The sequence below is a fragment of the Crocuta crocuta genome, unplaced genomic scaffold (genome assembly GCF_008692635.1).
Source record: "Crocuta crocuta isolate KB4526 unplaced genomic scaffold, BGI_CrCroc_1.0 scaffold750, whole genome shotgun sequence".
Lineage (NCBI taxonomy): Eukaryota > Metazoa > Chordata > Mammalia > Carnivora > Hyaenidae > Crocuta > Crocuta crocuta.
The window spans coordinates 734184-753803 of NW_027529191.1; the positions used below are offsets into that span (position 1 = coordinate 734184).

General features: G+C 56.1%; 1 protein-coding gene across 1 annotated transcript in view; it reads left to right on the forward strand.

Annotated features, from left to right (window-relative positions):
• Positions 1-1316: 1316 nt before the first annotated feature.
• The window catches only part of SNTG2 (syntrophin gamma 2), a 114005-nt gene continuing 95701 nt past the window's right edge, over positions 1317-19620 (forward strand). The window contains 6 exon segments of the mRNA XM_077758297.1: positions 1317-1329; positions 1332-1370; positions 1373-1419; positions 1422-1580; positions 9864-9920; positions 10005-10062. Coding sequence (XP_077614423.1) covers positions 1317-1329; positions 1332-1370; positions 1373-1419; positions 1422-1580; positions 9864-9920; positions 10005-10062 — 373 coding nt within the window.

The following is a 19620-nucleotide window of genomic DNA, read 5'->3' on the forward strand; positions in this document are numbered from 1 at the left end:
CGTGGTCGTGCAAGAGTGCGGCTGAGCAGTGGGGGCGGCGGGCCGTAGTGGTTCGCAGTCTAACACAGCAGGAAACGGCTCCCTCAGTGCTTAAACGCTGGTGTGCACAGGCCTCACCTGCAGGTGGTGGGAGAAGCGGGTTCTGTTTGGTGGCTGGGTCCGTGGCTTGAGGGCCCGTGGCCGCAGGGTCTGCGTTTCCAGGGAGCATGCAAGACGCCGTGCCCCTGCTCTGAACTCTTCCTTCCCAAACGCTTCTGCTTAATAGAAGCATCTGGTAAGTTTCTAAAACCCTGAAGCTCAGACCACGTCCCACACAGATTCAGGTGTGGTCTCGGGGGAACAGGGCAGGCACTGGTGCTCTGTGGAGGCCGCTCATTCCCGTGCAGTCACGTGTACTGACCCTGAGCTGCCCTGGGACCACGGCGTTATCCTCACACATTCCTGGGCCTCCCGTCGTGGCCCGTCCTCGTGGCCGTGGCCTGAGGGTGCCGCCACCTGCCTCCCTTACCCCTGGCGTGCATGGTGAGTGCCTAGGGCCGTGCGAGTAGCACCCTGCACACAGCACCTCCCGATCAAGAGGATGGAAATCCCGGCCTCCACACCTGAGACCCGACCCGGGGCGAGGCCTGGGCTCCCCGGACAGGGCACCTTCAGACCCGGTCGACCGCCATTTTCACACACCAGGAGGCCGCTTCTCACTTACCCCGTGGTGTCTCTCTGACTAACCCTTTCTTCATCTGCTGAGAAGGCCTGGCACGCTCTCCTAACTACTTAAACGCCTTCCTGATTGATGCTTCCGTTTCCTGGCTGCTCGGCCTGGGGGGGAAGCCCACCTCGTCCCCAGGCTCCCGGGGAGGCAGGCAATGGCCGCCGAGGAGGGCCTGGTGCACGGGCCCGGCTGCCCTTCTGCTGAAGTCGGTGTCTGTTTAATGATTATTTTCACCATTTCCTACTCCAAACCAATAAATCTTCATACAGGTATTATCTGAATCTTGTAAAGTTATGGTTTTCATTCAAATAACTTTAGTTAAAGTAGAAAATAAACCCTTTCTAATTGTTTTAAATAAATTACTAAAAATACCTTTGAGCTTTTAAAGAAAATCCTGGCTAATTTCCTTTTAAAAACATATTTTTTTAAATCCTGTAAAAACTCTTCAAAACTGGTTATTCAAAACTCAGACTTCCTGTGTGTTAGGTCACTGACTTCCGTGTGTTAGGTCACCCACTTCCCGTGTGTTAGGTCACCCACTTCCTGTGTGTTAGGTCACCCACTTCCCGTGTGTTAGGTCACTGGAGCCCTGGTCAGATGGAGGCGGATGTGCTGCCCCACGTGTCAGTGCAGGTGTGTCCCGTGGGCGGGTGGGTGAGGGCTGTGGCACTGTTGTGGCGGCCACGTCCTTGTGCTCACACCCTCGGCCTGTGTTGCCGCTTTGCCCCCATAGACCAGAACTGGCCTCGCCCTGCTGCACCACGAAGGGTCTGGAAGCCCCTGTGACGTCCGCCTGAAGCTGACAAGAGAGGTCCTCACGATTCAGAAACAGGACGTGGTCTGTGTCCGCGGGAGCAGCCACGGCGCACATGTAAGTGCCCTGCGCTGCCAGCTCCGCGTGGACGCGCTGGGGAGGCCCCACTGGGCGCAGCCGCTTCCTATTCCCTTGGGGACGGTTTGCTGAGGAAAAGCCCCTCCCCTGTTGCTTACCTGCCCGCAGACATCGGGTCCAGCTGTTTCCTTTACTCGATCCCTGACTTCCCTAGTTTCCTTGTTGATGGGTTCCCTTGAGGACCTTGCGTGGAAATGTCCCCACTCACCACGGGATGCAACGTGACGCATCCTCCCTGGAAATGCAAGGCCAGGGTGAGAGGCCGTCTGCTGGCGGAAACCTCAGCTGGGGAACCACGCACGGTGGCCATTTCCAGGTGCCCGGTGTCAGCTCTCTCCCTGGCGTTTGGGGACACAGATGGGGACTTCTGCCCTTCTTTTTGGCTTTAGTCTCATACAAATGAACTTTGCTTAAGGGTAAGACACTTACTGATTAGATGCCATAAAATACTGAATAAAGATTAGGGAGAACAATTTTGGCAAGTTTTGTCTCCGTTTAACTCAAACAGGGCTACTGTGCGTGATAGATTTAGTATATAGGATCCTCTACTAGATGTGCCGTATCAAAACCGTAGCCAATTTCCTGTTTTCTTCTGGTGGACGCACAGCTAGAGACACATAGAGCTGTGCACATCTAAGCTGCATCTCAGTGCTCTGTCCTTCAAAGCATGTAGCTGAAAATAAGTTGTTTTTGGTGCATTTGAAAATACCCAGGTCATTCCTATTCCCTAGTTCAGGGAGGGCTGTTTGGAGGTCACGGGCTCTGCGGACCCTTACGTCCACCATTGTTTGGGTCCCCATGACCTTTGATTGGAAATGAAGCAAACTGGCCATTTTCCCGGATTCACCATCTTCAAATCGGCGTTTCCTTGGGAGACGCAGATGCTGACAGTGTGGCGTCTTCCCTGGGAGAGCCCGACGTGCCCCTCATGGAAGCGATGCAGGGGTCCTGGTGAGTCGTACGTACACACGTATGGCCCTTGAGGGACACTCCCTGCCGTCCAGGACAGACGAAGCCACAGAGACAGGGGCGGAGGACCCGTCCCTTCTGCTGCACGCCCCTCGATCCCAGCGTCCAGTCGGAGGTTGGGGTCCACCTTCCCAACAGCCCAGGCACTAGCCCTCATTCAGCGTCCTGTCCCCTTCTGCCCCCACCTGTCCTGAGTGCCCGGCTTCGCGGGTCTGGGGAGCAGAGGGTAGCTAAGAGTTTGTAACCGTTTAAAACATTCTTTTTCACAGTGACTTTATAATCTGTAGAGAATCCCGGACAACTTCTACTAAAAACATTCAGTGTTTCGGGGCGCCTGGGTGGCTTAGTCAGTTAAGCGTCCGACTTTCGCTTAGGTCATGATCTCGCGGTTCGTGGGTTCGAGCCCCGCGTTGGGCTCTGTGCTGACTGCCAGCTCAGAGCCTGGAGCCTATTTCAGTCTGTGACTCCCTCTCTCTCTGACCCTCCCCTGCTCACGTTGTCTCTCTCTCTCTCCTAGAAATAAATAAAAAAACATTAAAAAAATAAAAACAAACAAACAAACAAAAAAACATTCAGTGTTTCTATGCTCCATTGTCCAGGAAAAATAAATTATATTTTTTATTCATAATGTCAGATTCTCAGCCTAAGGTTAAGTCCTTGATGAAAGTGATCAGTTCCTTCCTAGGAAAAATGAGTATATGTTCAGACCTGTCAGTTTATGTTTATACTTTCCAGTGATTCACTGACGCCTGTGAATGGCCACAGGACTGACCTTAGCTCGCCCACCCAGTGGGTGGGGCACTGGGTGCGGATTTGCGGTCGGTGTGTCTGCCAGACCCTCTTCTAGTTCTCTGTGGGTCCCTACTTCTCCTGCCTATGAAATAGCGGATGTTCTGCTGAAGAAACACACGTCCCTGTGCTGGCTGGATTCAGGGGTGGTTCCGAGGGGACAGTCAGCCCCTGAGACCAGACTCCGGTATCCCTGTATCTGCTCAGAGCGGATTGGGCTCAGCCCCATCAGCGTGCAGCACGGCTGAAACCTGCATTCTTCGGCTGATTGTAAAAATAACACCTCTCTTGCCTGAGAATTTATCATGTGTTGGGAGAACAAGAAGACTGTTTTTAACACAGGTCACGACTGTTTTTGGAATCGGAGCCAGAACACCTGTGGGGAGCTCTGGATGCAGCTCTCACCGCGTCTGTGGTACTGGATGTGCCCTGGGAGCCTGTGCCTGGCTGAGGACGACTGTTGTCCACTTCAGACTGTTCCGAAGGGCAGGAGTGGAAGGTCGAGCAGTCCACGCTGGGTCAGAAGAACCGAGCCAGGGTTTTACACGTCGCCGAACCCTGAACCTCTGTGTGGGGCCGAGACACGACAGTTACGTGTCTGATTCAGTGCAACACATATCTACTGGGTATGCGATACTGTTACTGAATTCCAGCAGAAACTAATCCGCTTATCGGTAGGACCACAAGACTTACAATGCAGCCACCCTTAAAAGCCGCTGCTGACGTGTGTGACTCCGCCCCGGTGCTGGGACTTTCCTGAGCACGTTATATACCATGATTCGCTTAAAGCGTGCAGCCTGGTAATGCAGCAGGTGGGCCTGGACCCCACAGGTGACAGGTTTAGGGCACGAGGCTGGCTCCTGTGTGCCGACTTCCCAGGGCACCCACCCCGTTCGCCGGGCCTGACGTGACGTCAGGGTCGTTGCTGCAGCCGCACGTGCAGCAGATGGTGTTTTCATTCTCAGCTTCAGTTTTCTTCATAGGAAACGGAGCTGATGACTGTTCTCACCTTCCCAGCTCTGGCCTGGGGAGGAGAGCCCACGCGCTGCCGAGTCCACGTACTCTGGGATTCAGCCTCGCGCTTGCTGGGCCCGTGGGATCCGGGCTCTCCTGCCGCCCCAGGCGGATGCTATGTGGGGCCCCACAGCCCTGGCTGCGCTCTTCCTGGATTGCCCGTCTCAGGGACACGTGAAGGGGGGACGTGACCCTGCTGAACAAATAGCTGTATGTCAGTTAATGATAGGTGTTATTTTTATCACAAGAGAGAGAGGGCAAAACCAAGTTGAATCTTTCATAAAACCCACAGATTTAAAAATCTGCCGGTTCAACACTAGAGTTTAAAACCAGAAAATTCGTATTTCATTTCTATTTCTGCCTGTTCAGATCAACATGGCGTTTTGTGTATTTCAAATCCTGGGATTTTCCATGTATCTCCTAAAGAGAGGGACCTCGCTGTTTCTAGTGGTTCAGAATTCTGTGTAGATCGTTTTATGTTACAGTCGTCCCTTTATTTTACACATTACATTTCTTTAATTGTAAGTTTGTGCTTGTGGCTTAAATTAACGTGGTTGGGAAGTTGCACATGAAGAGAACGTTTTAAGACATTTATATCGTATTCGCCACGTTAAGTCCCGACGAACTTACAGCGGGCGTGTCCTTCTGCCGATTCTGTGTCCCCGTCTTCTGTTTAGGACACTAAGAGTCAGAGTGTGGGAACTGAGCTCCCCGTGACTTAGTCACGGGGTCAGGGCGGTGTCAGCTGCTCCTCTGTGAGCCTGTGACCCAGGATGCTCTTGGATAGACGGAGCCCGGCTCGGGGGTGCCAACTGGCATGAGCGGAGGAGGCTCCTGGCCCCTGGGGCTGGCGTCGCCCACCGGCCTGACCTGGTTAGGCATCTGCATGAGCCCTCAGGAGGCAGTCCAGGGGCTGAGAGGCCGAAGGACGGACTGACCTTCTCCCCTGCGTGGAGCACGAGGGCCAGAAAGTCTTGGCCTTCATGAGTGAACTTGAAACCACCATAAGCGACAGACGGTGGAAGTAAAACAAACTTGACCCTTGGGGACTTAAGGCTCTACAAAGACCAGGTCTGCAGCACGCCTCCAGGCACGAGAGGTCATGGAAGTGGGACAAAGACCAGACGCAGAAAGTGAGCCAGCTGACCTGAGAACAGGCGTGCAGCAGGCCTGCTTTGAAATCAAGGTGCAAACACACCCGGCTCGGAATCACCGTCCCCCAGCCAGCGCCGTACCAGATATGAAATCACAGGCTGTGAGACAGACCGGAGGACATCACAGGAGTTGGGAGCTGGGGACTCAAGAGCACATAGTGGGGACGCGGGAGCACGTGGTGGCTATGAGAGAGTGCATAGTGGGGACGTGAGAGCACATAGTGGGGACGAGAGCGCATAGTGGGGACGCGAGAGCACATAGTGGGGACGAGAGAGCACATAGTGGGGATGCGAGCACGCATAGCGAGGACGTGAGAGCGCATAGTGGGGATGAGCACATAGTGGGGATGAGCGCAAAGTGGGGACACGAGAGTGGATAGTGGGGAAACGAGAGGAGACAGTGGGGATGAGAGAACACGTAGTGGGGACTTGAGAGTACATAGTGGGGAGATGAGAGCTGATAGTGGGGATACGAGAGCCCATAGTGGAGACGTGAGCATGCATAGTTGGGACGAGAGCGCACATAGTGAGGGCACAAGAGTGGATAGTGGGGAAGCGAGAACAGACAGTGGGGATTGGAGAGTGTGTAGTGGGGATGCCAAAGCACATAGTGGGGACATGAGAGCGCATAGTGGGGACATGAGAGCGCATAGTGGGAATGTGAGAGCGCATAGTGGGAACCCAAGAACGGGTAGTGGGGACGCAAGAGTGCATAGGAGGCCCAGGGGCAGTGGGTGGAGGCCTGGGGGCAGGTGTGCTGGGCGCCAGGCGGAGTGGAGACCCCGCAGCAGCATGCGGACGGCTGGTGTCACACCGTCGATGAAGGCAGTTGTCCTAGAGATAAGAACTCAGTCTCCCCCTGCAGAGCTGGCCCCAGCCTCCCCCTGCAGAGAGCTGGAGCTCTCCCCTCCCCTGTAAATATGTAAGGTCATGGCTCATGTGTCAATGGGTCAGATACTTGGGTGTTGGCTTTGCTGCTGTGTAGACCGTAGGTGCCTTCACGCCCCAGGCCACGCGTGCTGCCACGTTCCTGCAGGAATCTTTACAGTTACAGGTAGATGGGTTTTGGGACATTTATTCCCTGGTCCTAGGTGTTACCTATCTTGGTAGAAAGGGCAAGGCACAGATCTGGGCACCAGCCCCTTCCCTAGAAACAGATCTGTGAGGCCCTGTGAGGGACCCACGGAGCTGCACAGATGGCCAGTTTAGCTCACAATGCCCCCCAAATTGTCAGCTCCCTCCCTTTCTGCTGAAAACAAGGTTTAAAGCTTTTCTAAAGTTTAAAATTGTCTTTTAAAAAGGGGATAAGGAACCTGTAAATAGTAATTCGGTGATTGGGGGTCGCACAGCCCTTCCTTCCAGGCCTTTACAGATTGTCTGCAGTTTCCCACAGCGACTGAACTTGTTAAAGTCATTTTAAAAAACTAAGTTTATTTTTCACATAACAAGTACCATGAAGAATATCAACAAACTGATATTTTAGTTTGGAATAAAGAATTAAACTTGTATTAAACTCCCCAAGATGGATGAATTTGTTATCATGAAGTCCTGGCCGTGTCTGATAAATTCTGTACTCAGTGCCCACAATCCTATCATCACCTGTTTGTGATAAATAAATGCATTATTACTGCTTTTATTCACCTAAGTTTATATCCTTTCTGTGGCTCCCTTTTGCTTCCAGTTCTCTGGGTCCATAAATCCCCATTAGTCAAAGCATAGTTTTGGAATTAATGATAAAGTGGAATATTTTCTCAAGGACCTCATCTCTCATGTCTGTGAAAAGTGCAGCTGGCTTCGGTTGGAAAAGAGTTTATTGAAGAGTTACCTTCGATTCCAAACTTCGTCCTCCCAAAGCCTCTTTTCACATCTGAATGAATTAATTCATAGTTCATCGCTCTGGGAAGTGAGCGCACCTCCCCCCAACTGGGAGTGAAGCATGGTTATCGGGAAAATGTGTCCCCATGGAGGACTGAGCGAGCTCGTCAGAGAAGGAATTGGTTGAATTAGACAGTGTCTGTTGATAGCATTGGTTTCCATCTGCACATCTGCTGAGAGAACGACTTTGGAAACTTGTGCCTCTCGCCTGGCTGTGGGGTCCTGAGGCCTCAGGGCACAGGAGGGGCCTCAGCTGGGCTGCTGCGAGGACGTTTCCAGCGGAAAGCTGTACAAATTGTGTTTCCTATTCATTTTAACCACTCAATAACTTTTACAAATCTTGTTTTGAAAAATTAAATTCTTAAATACGACAGTGCTACAATCACATGAGAACCCAGGTAGTTATGTAATCTTCAGTTGTGAGAACACAGATTGGCTGGACCTTCTCCCGACTTTGACACACGAGATTCCTCTAAGCTCCAACGAGGGGGTTCAGAAGAGCAGAAGGCAGAGCTTTTGATGATGAGACTTGACATCCTGATACTTCTGTGAAGCTTGCTGGTTTCCCATAATTCTCTCGGCTGGCTCTGTCTTGGTGGACCCAGGCTCCCCATGCAGAACCCGTAGATGGTCAGGTGCCGTCTTCTCTGAGCGCATGCAGAGAGGGCTCTGCCTCCCCCCCGGTCCCCGCTCCCACAGGACAGCAGTACTATGGTCCAGGGCCCACCCTGTGACCCCTCCAACCTCACTGTACCCCCAAATGTAGTCACACGGGGATGGGACTTGCACACAGGGACCCGGGGGGAACAGTTTAGTCCACAGCACTTCCTGTGTAGGACACACGGTATCATCCTCACTTTCCAGACACAGAAACTCAGTGTCACAGAGGTTTAAGTGACCAGGGCTCATGTGCTCCGAAAGGGAAATTTAGCAGATTGCAGAGAGCAAATATGTGAATAGATAATGTTCTGGCTTAGTAACAGGTAACAGTCTCTTCAAGTCCTGAACAAACGGTAAAGAGGCTCATGACATATTTTTTTTTCTTTTACCTGTTGGGGCTGTTAGTCCTGATTTTTGGTGTGCATCACTCAGGTGATCGTTTTCTGATGTTTTATTTGGATTATCCTCCTGAGATCGATATGTGAATAAAATGACTATTTTAAAGTGGCATTTGGCAAAGTCTGTCAAAACAGAAAGACACTTGGTACTTAATGGTGAAAGTTGGAAAACGCGATTGAAAGTTTGACAAATTCCGCGCAGTAGAGGTCTCTGGCTACTGTGAAATCAGTGACCCAATTCTGGGCCTCCGTTGCTCAGAGTACTTCCCGCGGAGGCACGTTGGGCTGTCGCTACAGACATTGCAGAGACTCAGGCTGAATGTGAGGCAGCGGGTAACTAACTGTCTCCTCGGCCTTTCTCCCCGAGTTGCTGGCTGACCCTGGACTGTGTGGAGGGAAGCCCCCCGGCCCCCATGCCAGGACGTCTGTTTCTCCTGCCGTGGGATTTACGTCCCGTGTGTGTGTCACTGGGCCTGCTCTTCACCCTCACCCCATCGCGGGCAGCACGGGACACGGCGACAGTGCAAACCATGGCCCTGAAGCCAGCGTCCCCGAGCCGTGGCTCCCTCTCTCTGCCTGTGACGGTACAAACAGCCACCAGCTGAAGACGCTGCAGCCACAGATGCTCTGAACACAGCGTTTGCCGTTAATGTCCACACGGGCAATGGGTCCGACTGCGGGGCACCACTCGGTCGGACAGCATCTACGCTTCCAGAGCAGAGAACGCGGGTCCTTGCTGTCATTCCCCCGGGATCTTTCTGAGCCACAGACACGCCGGACTCCACGCTCCCCCCACCCCAGGCCCCAGTTTCTCGCCTCAGCCGCTCATCGGTCAGCCATTGGTCAGTTTAGTCCAAGCGCAATAGGAGCTGGGATCGAACATGCAGGCGGTTCAGAGGCGTTGCTGGTTCTGGGCTCCGCTGCTCTTCCAGCTCTCTGCCACCCCGGCGCCTTCCGTGGGCAGGGGACGGGGGACGGGAGATGGCAGTCGTTTGGGGGCAGCACTGGCTACTTAAGAAAGGGCCTGAAGGCGATGGCGCAGGGCAGGGAGGCGCAGGGGAGGGAGCCAGGCTGGGCAGGTGGGAAGGAACGGGTTTGAAGGCGGGTTGAGTTTGGGAGAGTGTGGCCCGTTTCCCAGGGCCTAGGATCCTTGAGAAAGAACTAGAAGGTCTGGCCAGCTGCAGGAATCCACCGTGGGCTTAAATACGGCCGTAATAGGGCCTGGTTCTTGTGTCTGTTTTTACTCAGGGTGTCTGCTCCCCGAGGTGGAAGCGTGTCCCTCTGCAGGTGTACTTGAAAGAGTCCCTTCAGTTGAAATGAAGAATGTATATCCGCATGTTGCACTCATTTTCTGATCATATGTTTTAACCTAAACCTGCTTTGTTTTCTAAAACTTTTTAAAGCACAGAACTGTCACGCTGCGCAGACAGCCCGCCGGCGGCTTGGGCCTGAGCGTAAAGGTAGGAAGGCGTTCTCCGCGCGACTCCGTTCCGAGCGCGGGTCTGCGCCGTCCTGACCGAGCCCTCTCTCTGCCTGTCTTCCAGGGAGGCGCCGAGCACAGGGTCCCCGTCGTCATATCAAAGATACTCAGAGGCCACGCAGGTAACTCGGCCAGGACGCCCCCTGCACGCCCGCGGCAGCTTGTGAGGTGACACGGCTGTTACCGGAAACGATGACAATCAGCAGTTGATTATCTGCTGGGCTGTTTAGCTGCCCTTTTGTTCTTGTCGTTGCCCCTTCGCTACTGCGAGGCGGCTCTGCCTTTTCATGTCCTCTGACGCCGCAAGCCCTTAAGAGATATCGACTCCCCCGAGACCATCAGGGCAGCAGCGGCCTGGTCACGGGGCAGTGTGACAGTGGAGGACACTTGGCCCGGCACTGGCGGTCATGGTGCTCATGGAGGTCTGTGACGAAAATCGCATTCTGCCCTCCGGGAGTGGNGTTGGGATGGCCGTGGAGGGGGGGTCGGGATGGCCGTGGGGGGTTGGGATGGCCGTGGAGGGGGGGTCGGGATGGCCGTGGGGGGTTGGGATGGCCGTGGAGGGGGGGTCGGGATGGCCGTGGGGGGTTGGGATGGCCGTGGAGGGGGGGTCGGGATGGCCGTGGGGTAGAGGTTGGGTGGCGTCAGGCTTGGGAGGGATGCTCGCCCCACAGCTACCTCTGGCTCAGGTCGCCGTGAGCAGGAACCGGAGCAGACGTGGGGTTTGCGGCGGCACCTTCCGGGGCAGGGAGGTGGAGATTGTTCTAGTGCAGCCACTTTGTTAGATGGCAGGGACCAGTCCGGCGTCTCTACAGGCCCTCCGTGCGGCCGCCTCTACGCTGCCCTGGGCCGGTTCCCCTGAGGCTCCGGGACCCTTTGTCCTGCCTGGTAGAGGAGGGGGGAGAAGGCAGGCGACCCCTGTGGGGGAAGGGGCTGCCTCTGGTGCCTGCATGCGGGAGCAGGGGTGTGTCGCCCACCTCCGACTGGGCTCTTGAACAGCGGAAACGTGAAGGGCGGAGAATAAGCTCCTGCTTCTCCTCCGTCCCCTGATCCATCTCACCCGACCGCGGCCCGCGCCCCGCGTCACAGCACGTGGCAGCCAAGTGATTTGGGGAGAGGCGGCCCGGGCGTGGGACCCCACCACCACGTGCTCTGCAGGTGCATGCGTGAGGGCTGTGGCCATGGACCTGCGGCTGGAGTTGGTGTCCACGTGGAATGTTAATTTCCCCACAACACCTTCGACTCATTCATACAGAAAAGAGAGATTTTAGCCGCACATTTGCATCTGCGAAAAGACTATTTTCACCCAGAGGGCATTGAGGCACTGGCTCAACGGTGCACATTTCTCCCTTGTTGAGCAGGGTTGCAAACAGGATAGTGTTTCATCAGGACCGAGGCCGGGCCTCGGGGCCTCCGGGGAGACTGGGGTGTGAGTCGCGGCCAGCGCATGGCTCTCCTGAACACGCCGTCCTAGCACAGGAGGGTTTTGGGTTTGTAGGAAACGCAGTTTTGATGAAGCCACGTGGTCTCTCGTTGACGTCGTTCAGCCGGACTGGCGTGCTCCTGTGGTACATTCTGCGTGGACACGTGGGGCCGAGACGCTTCCAGAGCCCAGTGTGCCTGCAGGGGGGACGGTCCCTTCTTGGGCCTGGCTTCTGTCGGCTCCTTCCGTGCCGGCAGTACATGGGGTGGGCTGGCTGGTAACAAGGCGAAGGCTCAGGGACGTTGTTTTCATGATCTTGTGAACACCCTGTCTTTGTCACTCATATAGGTTTCGGTTTGTGGATGTGAACGTGTCAGAGAAGGAGAGGAAGTAAGATTGACCAGCAGATAAAAAAATCAGACAAGCATTTTATGCCGGGCGCCTGGGTGGCTCAGTCGGTTCGGTGTCTGACTTCAGCTCAGGTCATGATCTCACGGTTCCTGGGTTCAAGCCCCGCGTCGGGCTCTGTGCTGACAGCTCAGGGCCTGGAGCTGCTTCAGATTCCGTCTTCCTCTCTCTCTGCCCTTATCCCGCTCATGCTCTGTGTCTCTCTCAAAAATAAATAAGCATTTTTTTTTAATGAAACGGATTTTATGCTTAAATTAGAGAGAAAACCTCATTCTCTATGGAGAGATGAACAGGTCAAGGTGCAGAGAGTGCAGCTGTGAAACGAGGCTACAATTGAGAAAGACACCGGGCCGCCGGAACCACCTCATCAGCTGCAGGCGGGGGGTGCGGGGGGTGCGGGGGGGGTGCTGCGTGGAGGTGGCTGGCCGGTGGTTCCCGCACTTCCTACCCCTCCTGCAGCCAGAACGTGCGGAGGCCTCCTGAGCAGAGACCCCGCAGGTGTTGGACGAAGCTCCCTGTCTTCTCAGGCTGCTTCCCTCCCGGTGATGACGTCTGTGAGCTGAGAGCCAGGGCCCTGTCCCCATCTGGTGGGTCCCCGTCCCTGCGCTCTGTCCGCGCTGTCCTGCCTCGGTCGGCCCGCTAGCTCGGGCCTCCTCTCGGACATGATGCCTGCAGCCTCCCACCCCGCTGCAGACGTCTGCCTGCGTTCCAGACCCGTCGCCTCCTTTCTCACCCAGTGTGTACCCCACACCCTGAGCTCTTTGGAAAGTGCGTAAATGCCCAGTGCACCATGAGCTTGCAGAGAGCGAGGGCTCAGCGTAACGTCGTTTGCGTCTCCAGAGTACCGCTTGGGACGAGTGTTTCATGGGCAGGGACGCCCGTGGCTGCTGGGAACGTCTCATCAGCTGCCGTGGGCCTCTGGTGTCGCGCGAAGAGTGTGGGACCCGTGTGCTGGGGCCCTGGAGCCAGGCGCGCTGGAGACGTGCATGGCGGCAGCTCACGCCCTTGGGAGCTGGTTCCCAGCCCAGCAACTGGACGTGTTCAGGATTCGCTTGTGGAGACTAGAGGTGGATGGGGGGAGGTGGGGACTGACTGGTCCTGGGGAGACGGCCTCACCCCTGTGGCCGGGGTACCCTCCCTGATGTGGCAGGTGTCCCCGTCCCCAGAAGCAAGGCCTAGAGGTTGAGGGATTGTCTGCAGTTCCAGTCTCACTGGGAACCTGACGTGCACCTGGCTTTGTGTAAACTTGAGGTCAGAGGGGAAGGTCAGATCCGGTATCCGTCATTCGTCAGCGGATTTGTGCAGCTGCATTCAACAATTCACATCTTTGGAAGAGTCGCTGTTCTGGGCATTCAGCGGTGAGCCTGCCGTCACGGTGAAATCGGGGCGAGCAGGCAACAAGGAGACGAGGAATGTACGTTCAGGCGGCAACCATAGTTTGCGCCGTGTAGGAAGTGAAGCCATGTGATGGATGGGATGTCAGGGAGGGTTTGTGTCACGTAATCCGAGGAGGTCTTCCTGTAGGTGACGTGCAGCAGGGATTTGCAGGAAGTGGAGGAGGGGCAGCCCGGGCGGCCTCCACCGGGNTCAGGGTCTGAAGTCCGTGGAAGGAGCTCAGGTTGCATATAGAGCGAGAGGGTGGTGTGAGGACTTCCCAGACACGGGGTCAAGAGATCTGTTTTGCGTTAAAGGGCAATCGCAGGGCAGCTGCAGGAAGCGGGTGCAGGAGGGCCCGTGCCCCCGGCCGTGTTGGTGAAGGTGGAGGCAAGCCGCCAGTCCCTCAGGTGCTTTGAAGGGGAGCCCAGGTGTGGCTTTGCAGGGACCCTTGCTGGAGTCCCTGTATCTTTAACTTCGGCTGCGTCCAGTGGCATTTGGTAACATGACAGCGGACACTGGGCACCAGTGTATGCTGGAAATGAGGGTGGGGGTGGGGGTCCACGCCCCGTGGCAGGTGCATGTTTATGGGTGCGTGGTTCCCTGTGTGAGGCTCTCCAGGGGACTCCAGGTCGGGGAATTAGAACAAAAGAAGCATTAGAATTAGGGTGATTTCCTAAGAACTTAATGTCCACGGGGAAGAGTGGCTGCCTGAGCACCTGGGGTGTGGAAGGAGGGGTCTGAGCGGGTCCAGGGGCGCAGAGGGAAGCCCAGGGGCGCAGAGGGAGGTCCAGGGGCGCAGAGGGATGTCCAGGGGCCAGGTTACCTCTGGCTCCTTCGATTCTTCAGGAAGACCTTTCCTACCTCCTGTAAGCACGTGAAGTCCGTCTGGGGCTCGGCACGCAGGACGCACTCAGAGGCTCTGCCCGCACACTTCGGGTGCTGGCGGGTTGTGATTCTCACATAGCAGCCCCTCCCAGGCCTCCGGGGAGGGACCCCGGGGGACCCCTGTGTACCGCGGCCTCGAGTTGGGGGGAGGCTCTGAGCTCAGAGGCCCAGTTGAGTCCGAGATGTCTGCTCACATCATGAGGAAAAGCTACAACTGTTTACTTTGCTTAAGGGACAGTTATTAATACCACATACCTACTAAGCAAAATCTTAAAAAATGTTTTTCCTTGGACATTTAACATTCCTTCAATCCCTGAAGTCCTTCAAGTTATTATTTCTGTCTGGTGACTTCAGACCTCGTGAACAGGGGGCAGCGCACTTGGCTTGTAGGATCAGAGGCTCCTTCTCACTCACGGGGACTTGTGGGTGCGCTGAGCTCACCCTCACTGTGGGGACAGTGAAGACACACCCACTTCCTGGCTTCCTGGAGTGTGCCTCCTGCTGGAGAAGCCAGGGCACCCGCAGGGACACAGATAAATGGTGGCAGTTGCCTATCTGTACTACAAAGGGAAATACGCACTTCGGCTGATGCATTTTGTGTCTGCGCATTACCCGCCCCCCACCGTCAGGTAGGGACTCTCCCGACCACCCCCCGTCGTGCAGAGAGAACACTGAGGCACAGATACACTAAAAAGACCGTCTAGAGACACACAGTTGGCAAACAGCAAAGCCAAGGCGTGACCCGTGCGGCCTGCTCTGAAGTCCTCTTGAGGAATTGCCCCGAAAATCCATGGACTCACATTCAGGTGGGAGTGGCCTTGGCTGTCCAGTAGCCTAAATGTACAGCGGCCTGAAGGGAAAGGGCCTGCTTTTCTCACTCAGTGAGAAGCCAGCGGTCCAGGCCCCGCGGCTCCCCACCCTTCCGCGGGGCCATCCCTGTGGCCTAGGGCTTCGCCTCGTTGCCTGTCATGTTTGCAAAATGGCGGCCGCATTTGAAGGCAGGAGCCCTCTCTCCGGGTGGGGCAGAAGGGAGCTGGGACGCCACCTCCAGGAAGAGCCATCTTTTCATCCGGGAAGCATGCCTTCCAGCCTCCTCTGCACCCCCATCACCAGAACCACACCCCAGATCACCCTCGGAAAGGCGGGGGCAGTGAGCTTGCACCGTGCCGTGTGGTCAGCTCTCTCCCGCCCGGGGGTGGAGCGCAGGGCCTGCTCTCCCCGGGGGCAACGCCCAGGCTCGGCCGCAGCAGTGTGAGCACGCGCACCTGTCGTGGGGGATGTGACTCGGGCTGGCCAACCGGAGCCCTGCGTTCTCTGGGTCATGATGACTGTCCAGGAGTCCCAATAAGAGGCAATCAGAGCTNTGGTGCCTTCAGCCGCCTCATGTCCTGGGAGACAAAGGGCCTTATGTGTCCATTTGCGCTGCCCTTTCAAACCTTGACGGATCCTTATGGGGCGGGGGGGGCACCACTGGACTCTTCCTTGTTTAATACGACGTGGTGGTGAGGTCCCTGCTGGGTCCTTGCCCTCGTCGGCTCTGCCCGCCTCCCCACGCTGGCTCTCGTGTGTCCTGCTAGTCACGCTCGTAGCTGCTGCCCAGCCTGTGTTCTTGCTTCTGTGCCAAGAGTGGAGTCGGCAGCTGCCAGGGAGCCCTTTCCCGCGGGCACACGGGGTCTGGAGCCGGGACGCCCTTTCCCGCGGGCACACGGGGTCTGGAGCCGGGGAGCCCTTTCCCGCGGGCACACGGGGTCTGGAGCTGGGGAGCCCTTTCCCGCGGGCACACGGGGTCTGGAGCTGGGACGCCCTTTCCCGCGGGCACACGGGGTCTGGAGCCGGGGGCGCCCGAGAAGGGAGACCAGAAGAGCAGGCAGGGCAGCTGTCGGCCACTTAATGGTGAGCCGGCAAACGCTTTCTTGTAGAGGCTCCAAATCGCACGGAAATGTTCCCTAACTTACTGCATTATATTTCATGCGCAAATTTCCTAAAATATGTGGTTTTAACTACAACTGTGACTTATGACTCCATTTGTTAACACTTAATGAGCCATAAATGGTTACCAACTGGAAAAAAATCTTAGAAATAATGTAATAGAATTTTCCTTCCTCAAATGAGGAAGCTCCAGCCTTCATACCAGTTAGAGCCTGGTTGGTGATGACTCGTCCATGAGCACTCGTCCCTCAGGCCTCTTGTGACTACAGTGTCTCCCAAATACGTGTCCGAATTGGTGCTGCCTTTACCGGTGAAGAAATGTCTCCAACTTAAACAGAAAATGCACATACTCTTGTGGGCTTTTGTTACTTGTTAATGATTGTACAAAGGCGTATAGGGGTCAGAGGAAGTCGTGAGGAACTGGAGCGAGGACACTAGGGTCCAGTGCCGCGATTTGCAGACCTGCGTATGGTCCCCCCGCCCTGCGCGGCCCTCCTGTCCTTCCCCGACAGCTTCCTGTATTCCCTAACTACATCCTGGGTGCTGGTTCCTTCCAGACCCTGGGGACACGGAGATGCCGAGCCCAGGACCTCGGCCTGGGGGAAAACTAGATCAGTACTTGAAGACAGACATGGAAGTACACTGTTTGTGTGAGTGCGTGTGATTGTGTGCACGTGTGTGCACGTGTTTGAGCATGTTCTGTTTAGAGTTACAGATACGTGTGTGTGCACAGACGTGGGCACAGCCAGCGAGATGAAGCGTCGTAAGCGGAAGGTTAACTCCCTCGTCAGCTGCGGCAGAGAGCAGATTCGCAGCTGCCTGTTCACACCAGGCTAAGCTGTGCTCGGCTCTGGCTGAAGGATGTGAGCAAATTTCACGACTCCAGGGCTCCGTGGATGGTGGGCGGAGGATGACCTTTCAGAAGACCTGGCCCTGGAGTCTCGAAGCGTGACCTGAGGAGGGCATTCGCCCTGGCTGGGCTTCCTGTCCTTGCTGTGAAGTGATCTGCATGGAGTTCTGACCCAGGCCCGGAGGTCGGGCGTCTGCGGCAGGTGTGTGAAGACTCACAGGACGGGCGGAAGCTGGACCACAGGTCCTCAGGTCACCACCGCGGCCGCCAGGGGCACCACAGACCCTCTGTCAGCGGGTGGGTGCTCTGAGGGGCGTTCACTCTTCTCTGGAGGAGAGCACGCACCCCGTGGGGGCCACCCGCTGACCAGCGGCCTCTGCCGCGTGCAGGGCTGACAGTCAGGGCACTTCACTGTTCTCAGAGCCCAGGGTGCACAGAGCCCGTCCAGGCAGCGCCACCTCGTGCAGCTCAAGCTGGCCCCGTTGAGCCTGCCAGTGAGGAGGGTGGTGTTTAGCGGGCGAGGACATCTTTCTAGCCCGTGCCTGCGCCTGGTAGGTAAGGGAGGCCCCACAGAAACTGCTCCGGGAGGGGCACACACGGTTTTCCTCTCGCAGCACGCAGGAGAGGCATGTCACGTGCTGTTGTGCTGTGTCTGTTGTGTGTCCCGAGCCGAGCTGGCCCGTCGTGTGGGGGCGAGATCAGTCTCAGGCCTGTGCTCCTGCTCATCTGCTTCCTGGTGGTGGTGAGAGTTCCTGCCCAGGCTCACCTGCCCACACCTGTCCAGGCACACTTGCCCAAACACACCTGTTCACACCTGCCCACACCTGTTCACACATGCCCAGGCCCACCTGTTCACACCTGCCCACACCTGCCCACGCACACCTGCCCAGACATACCTGCTCACAACTACCCAGGCCCACCTGCCCATACCTGCTCACACCTGCCCAAACCTACCCAGGCATACCTGCTTGCACCTGCCCAGGTCCACCTGCCCACACCTATTCACGCTGCCCACATCTGCGCAGGATGTAGAAATGCAGGTTCCTCAGGGCGCCTGGGTGGCTTAGTCAGTTAAGCGTCCGACTTTCGCTTAGATCATGATCTCGCGGTTCGTGGGTTCGAGCCCCACGTCGGGCTCTGTGCTGACTGCCAGCTCAGAGCCTGGAGCCTGTTTCAGTCTGTGACTCCCTCTCTCTCTGACCCTCCCCTGCTCACGCTGTCTCTCTCTCTCTCCTAGAAATAAATAAAAATATTTTTTTAAAAAAAGAAAGAAATGCAGGTTCCTCAAGGAGGCTGAGTGATGTCATCACCCAGAATTCCACTTAAAAACGTGAACCAGCACAGTCGGCAGGACTCGGCACCTTCTGTAGTTATGAACGGCCTGAGACCCTCCTCTTACGTTGGGGCAGCTGAGTGCAGAGCTGGGTGTGGAAGTTTTCGTCACACTTGCCTCCCGCTAGCTCTCCCCTAGTTCTTATAACAAACCCCAGTCCGCTTTCCGCCAGTGAGCTCACCGGGTGAGGGTGGAGGCTCCGGGGCCAATCCTGGACGACGTACACACGTGGATTTCAACTTCTCTTCTTATTACTGTAAACAAATCGATGAAAGGCTATTTTTTAAAGTCATGAAAACAGAACTTGAAACAGATAATAGAGGTGGACTCCTCCTCGGTGAGAAATGCTGAAGTCTCAGCAGAGCCGGACAGATCCCAAGCTCAGCAGGGGCCCTGTCACACCCTGTGGGACCCTGTCACACCCTGCAGGGCCCTGTCACACCTGCGGGGGCCCTGTCACACCCTGAGGTACCCTGTCACACCCTGCAGGGTCCTGTCACACCTGCGGGGGCCCTGTCACACCCTGCAGGGCCCTGTCACACCCTGAGGGGCCCTGTCACACCCTGCAGGGTCCTGTCACAACCTGTGTGGCCGTCACACCCTGCGGGACCCTGTCACACCTGTGGGGGCCCTGTCACACCCTGTGGGACCCTGTCACACCCTGCGGGACCCTGTCACACCTGCAGGGCCCTGTCACACCCTGCGGGACCCTGTCACACCCTGCGGGACCCTGTCACACCTGTGGGGGCCCTGTCACACCCTGTGGGACCCTGTCACACCTGCGGGACCCTGTCACACCCTGTGGGGCCCTGTCACACCCTGCGGACCTTGTCGAACCCTGTGGGATCGTGTTGCACCCTAGGCTTCCTGCAGAATTGCCAGGAATAGGGATGTTCTGGATGGGAGTTTATTTTCAGAAAATCAGATCTAAGCCACCGAAGGTGATCAGTCTTTCCCTGGTGATCCTGCGGAGCCTGGGGTGGGGGTGGGGTGTTTCTGAGACCTCCAGGAAAGCTGTACAGCCATCAGAGGTGTCAGGATTACTGGCTTTTTCTAACAGCTGCTGACACAGTCACATATATGTTACTGGTTAGTCAGTTTAACAGAAATAACTTATTGTTCTTTTTCTTTCTCATAAAAGTGAAGACAAGAATATTTAAGTTTTAGTAGCAGGTAACTGAGCAGAGGTCAGTATCAAAGCTGTACTTTCTCTACATAAAGCAGCTTGGTGGCGTGTGGGCTTGGGAACAGATGGTCCGTGCACGAGCGGGGACGGGGGACAGACCGTGTGGAGAGAGCAGGAGCTGGACAGCATCCTCTGGGAGGCCTGACCACAGACTGTGCTGCCACCAGAGCCCTTTCCCTGGTTGGCGTGGACAGAGCTGGCAGGCGGTGGAGGGCTTCCCGTGGGACTGCAGAGAGGGGCGCGCAGGGAGGAGGTCATTCTCATCCCGAGAGCCTGGCCCCAGTGCTTC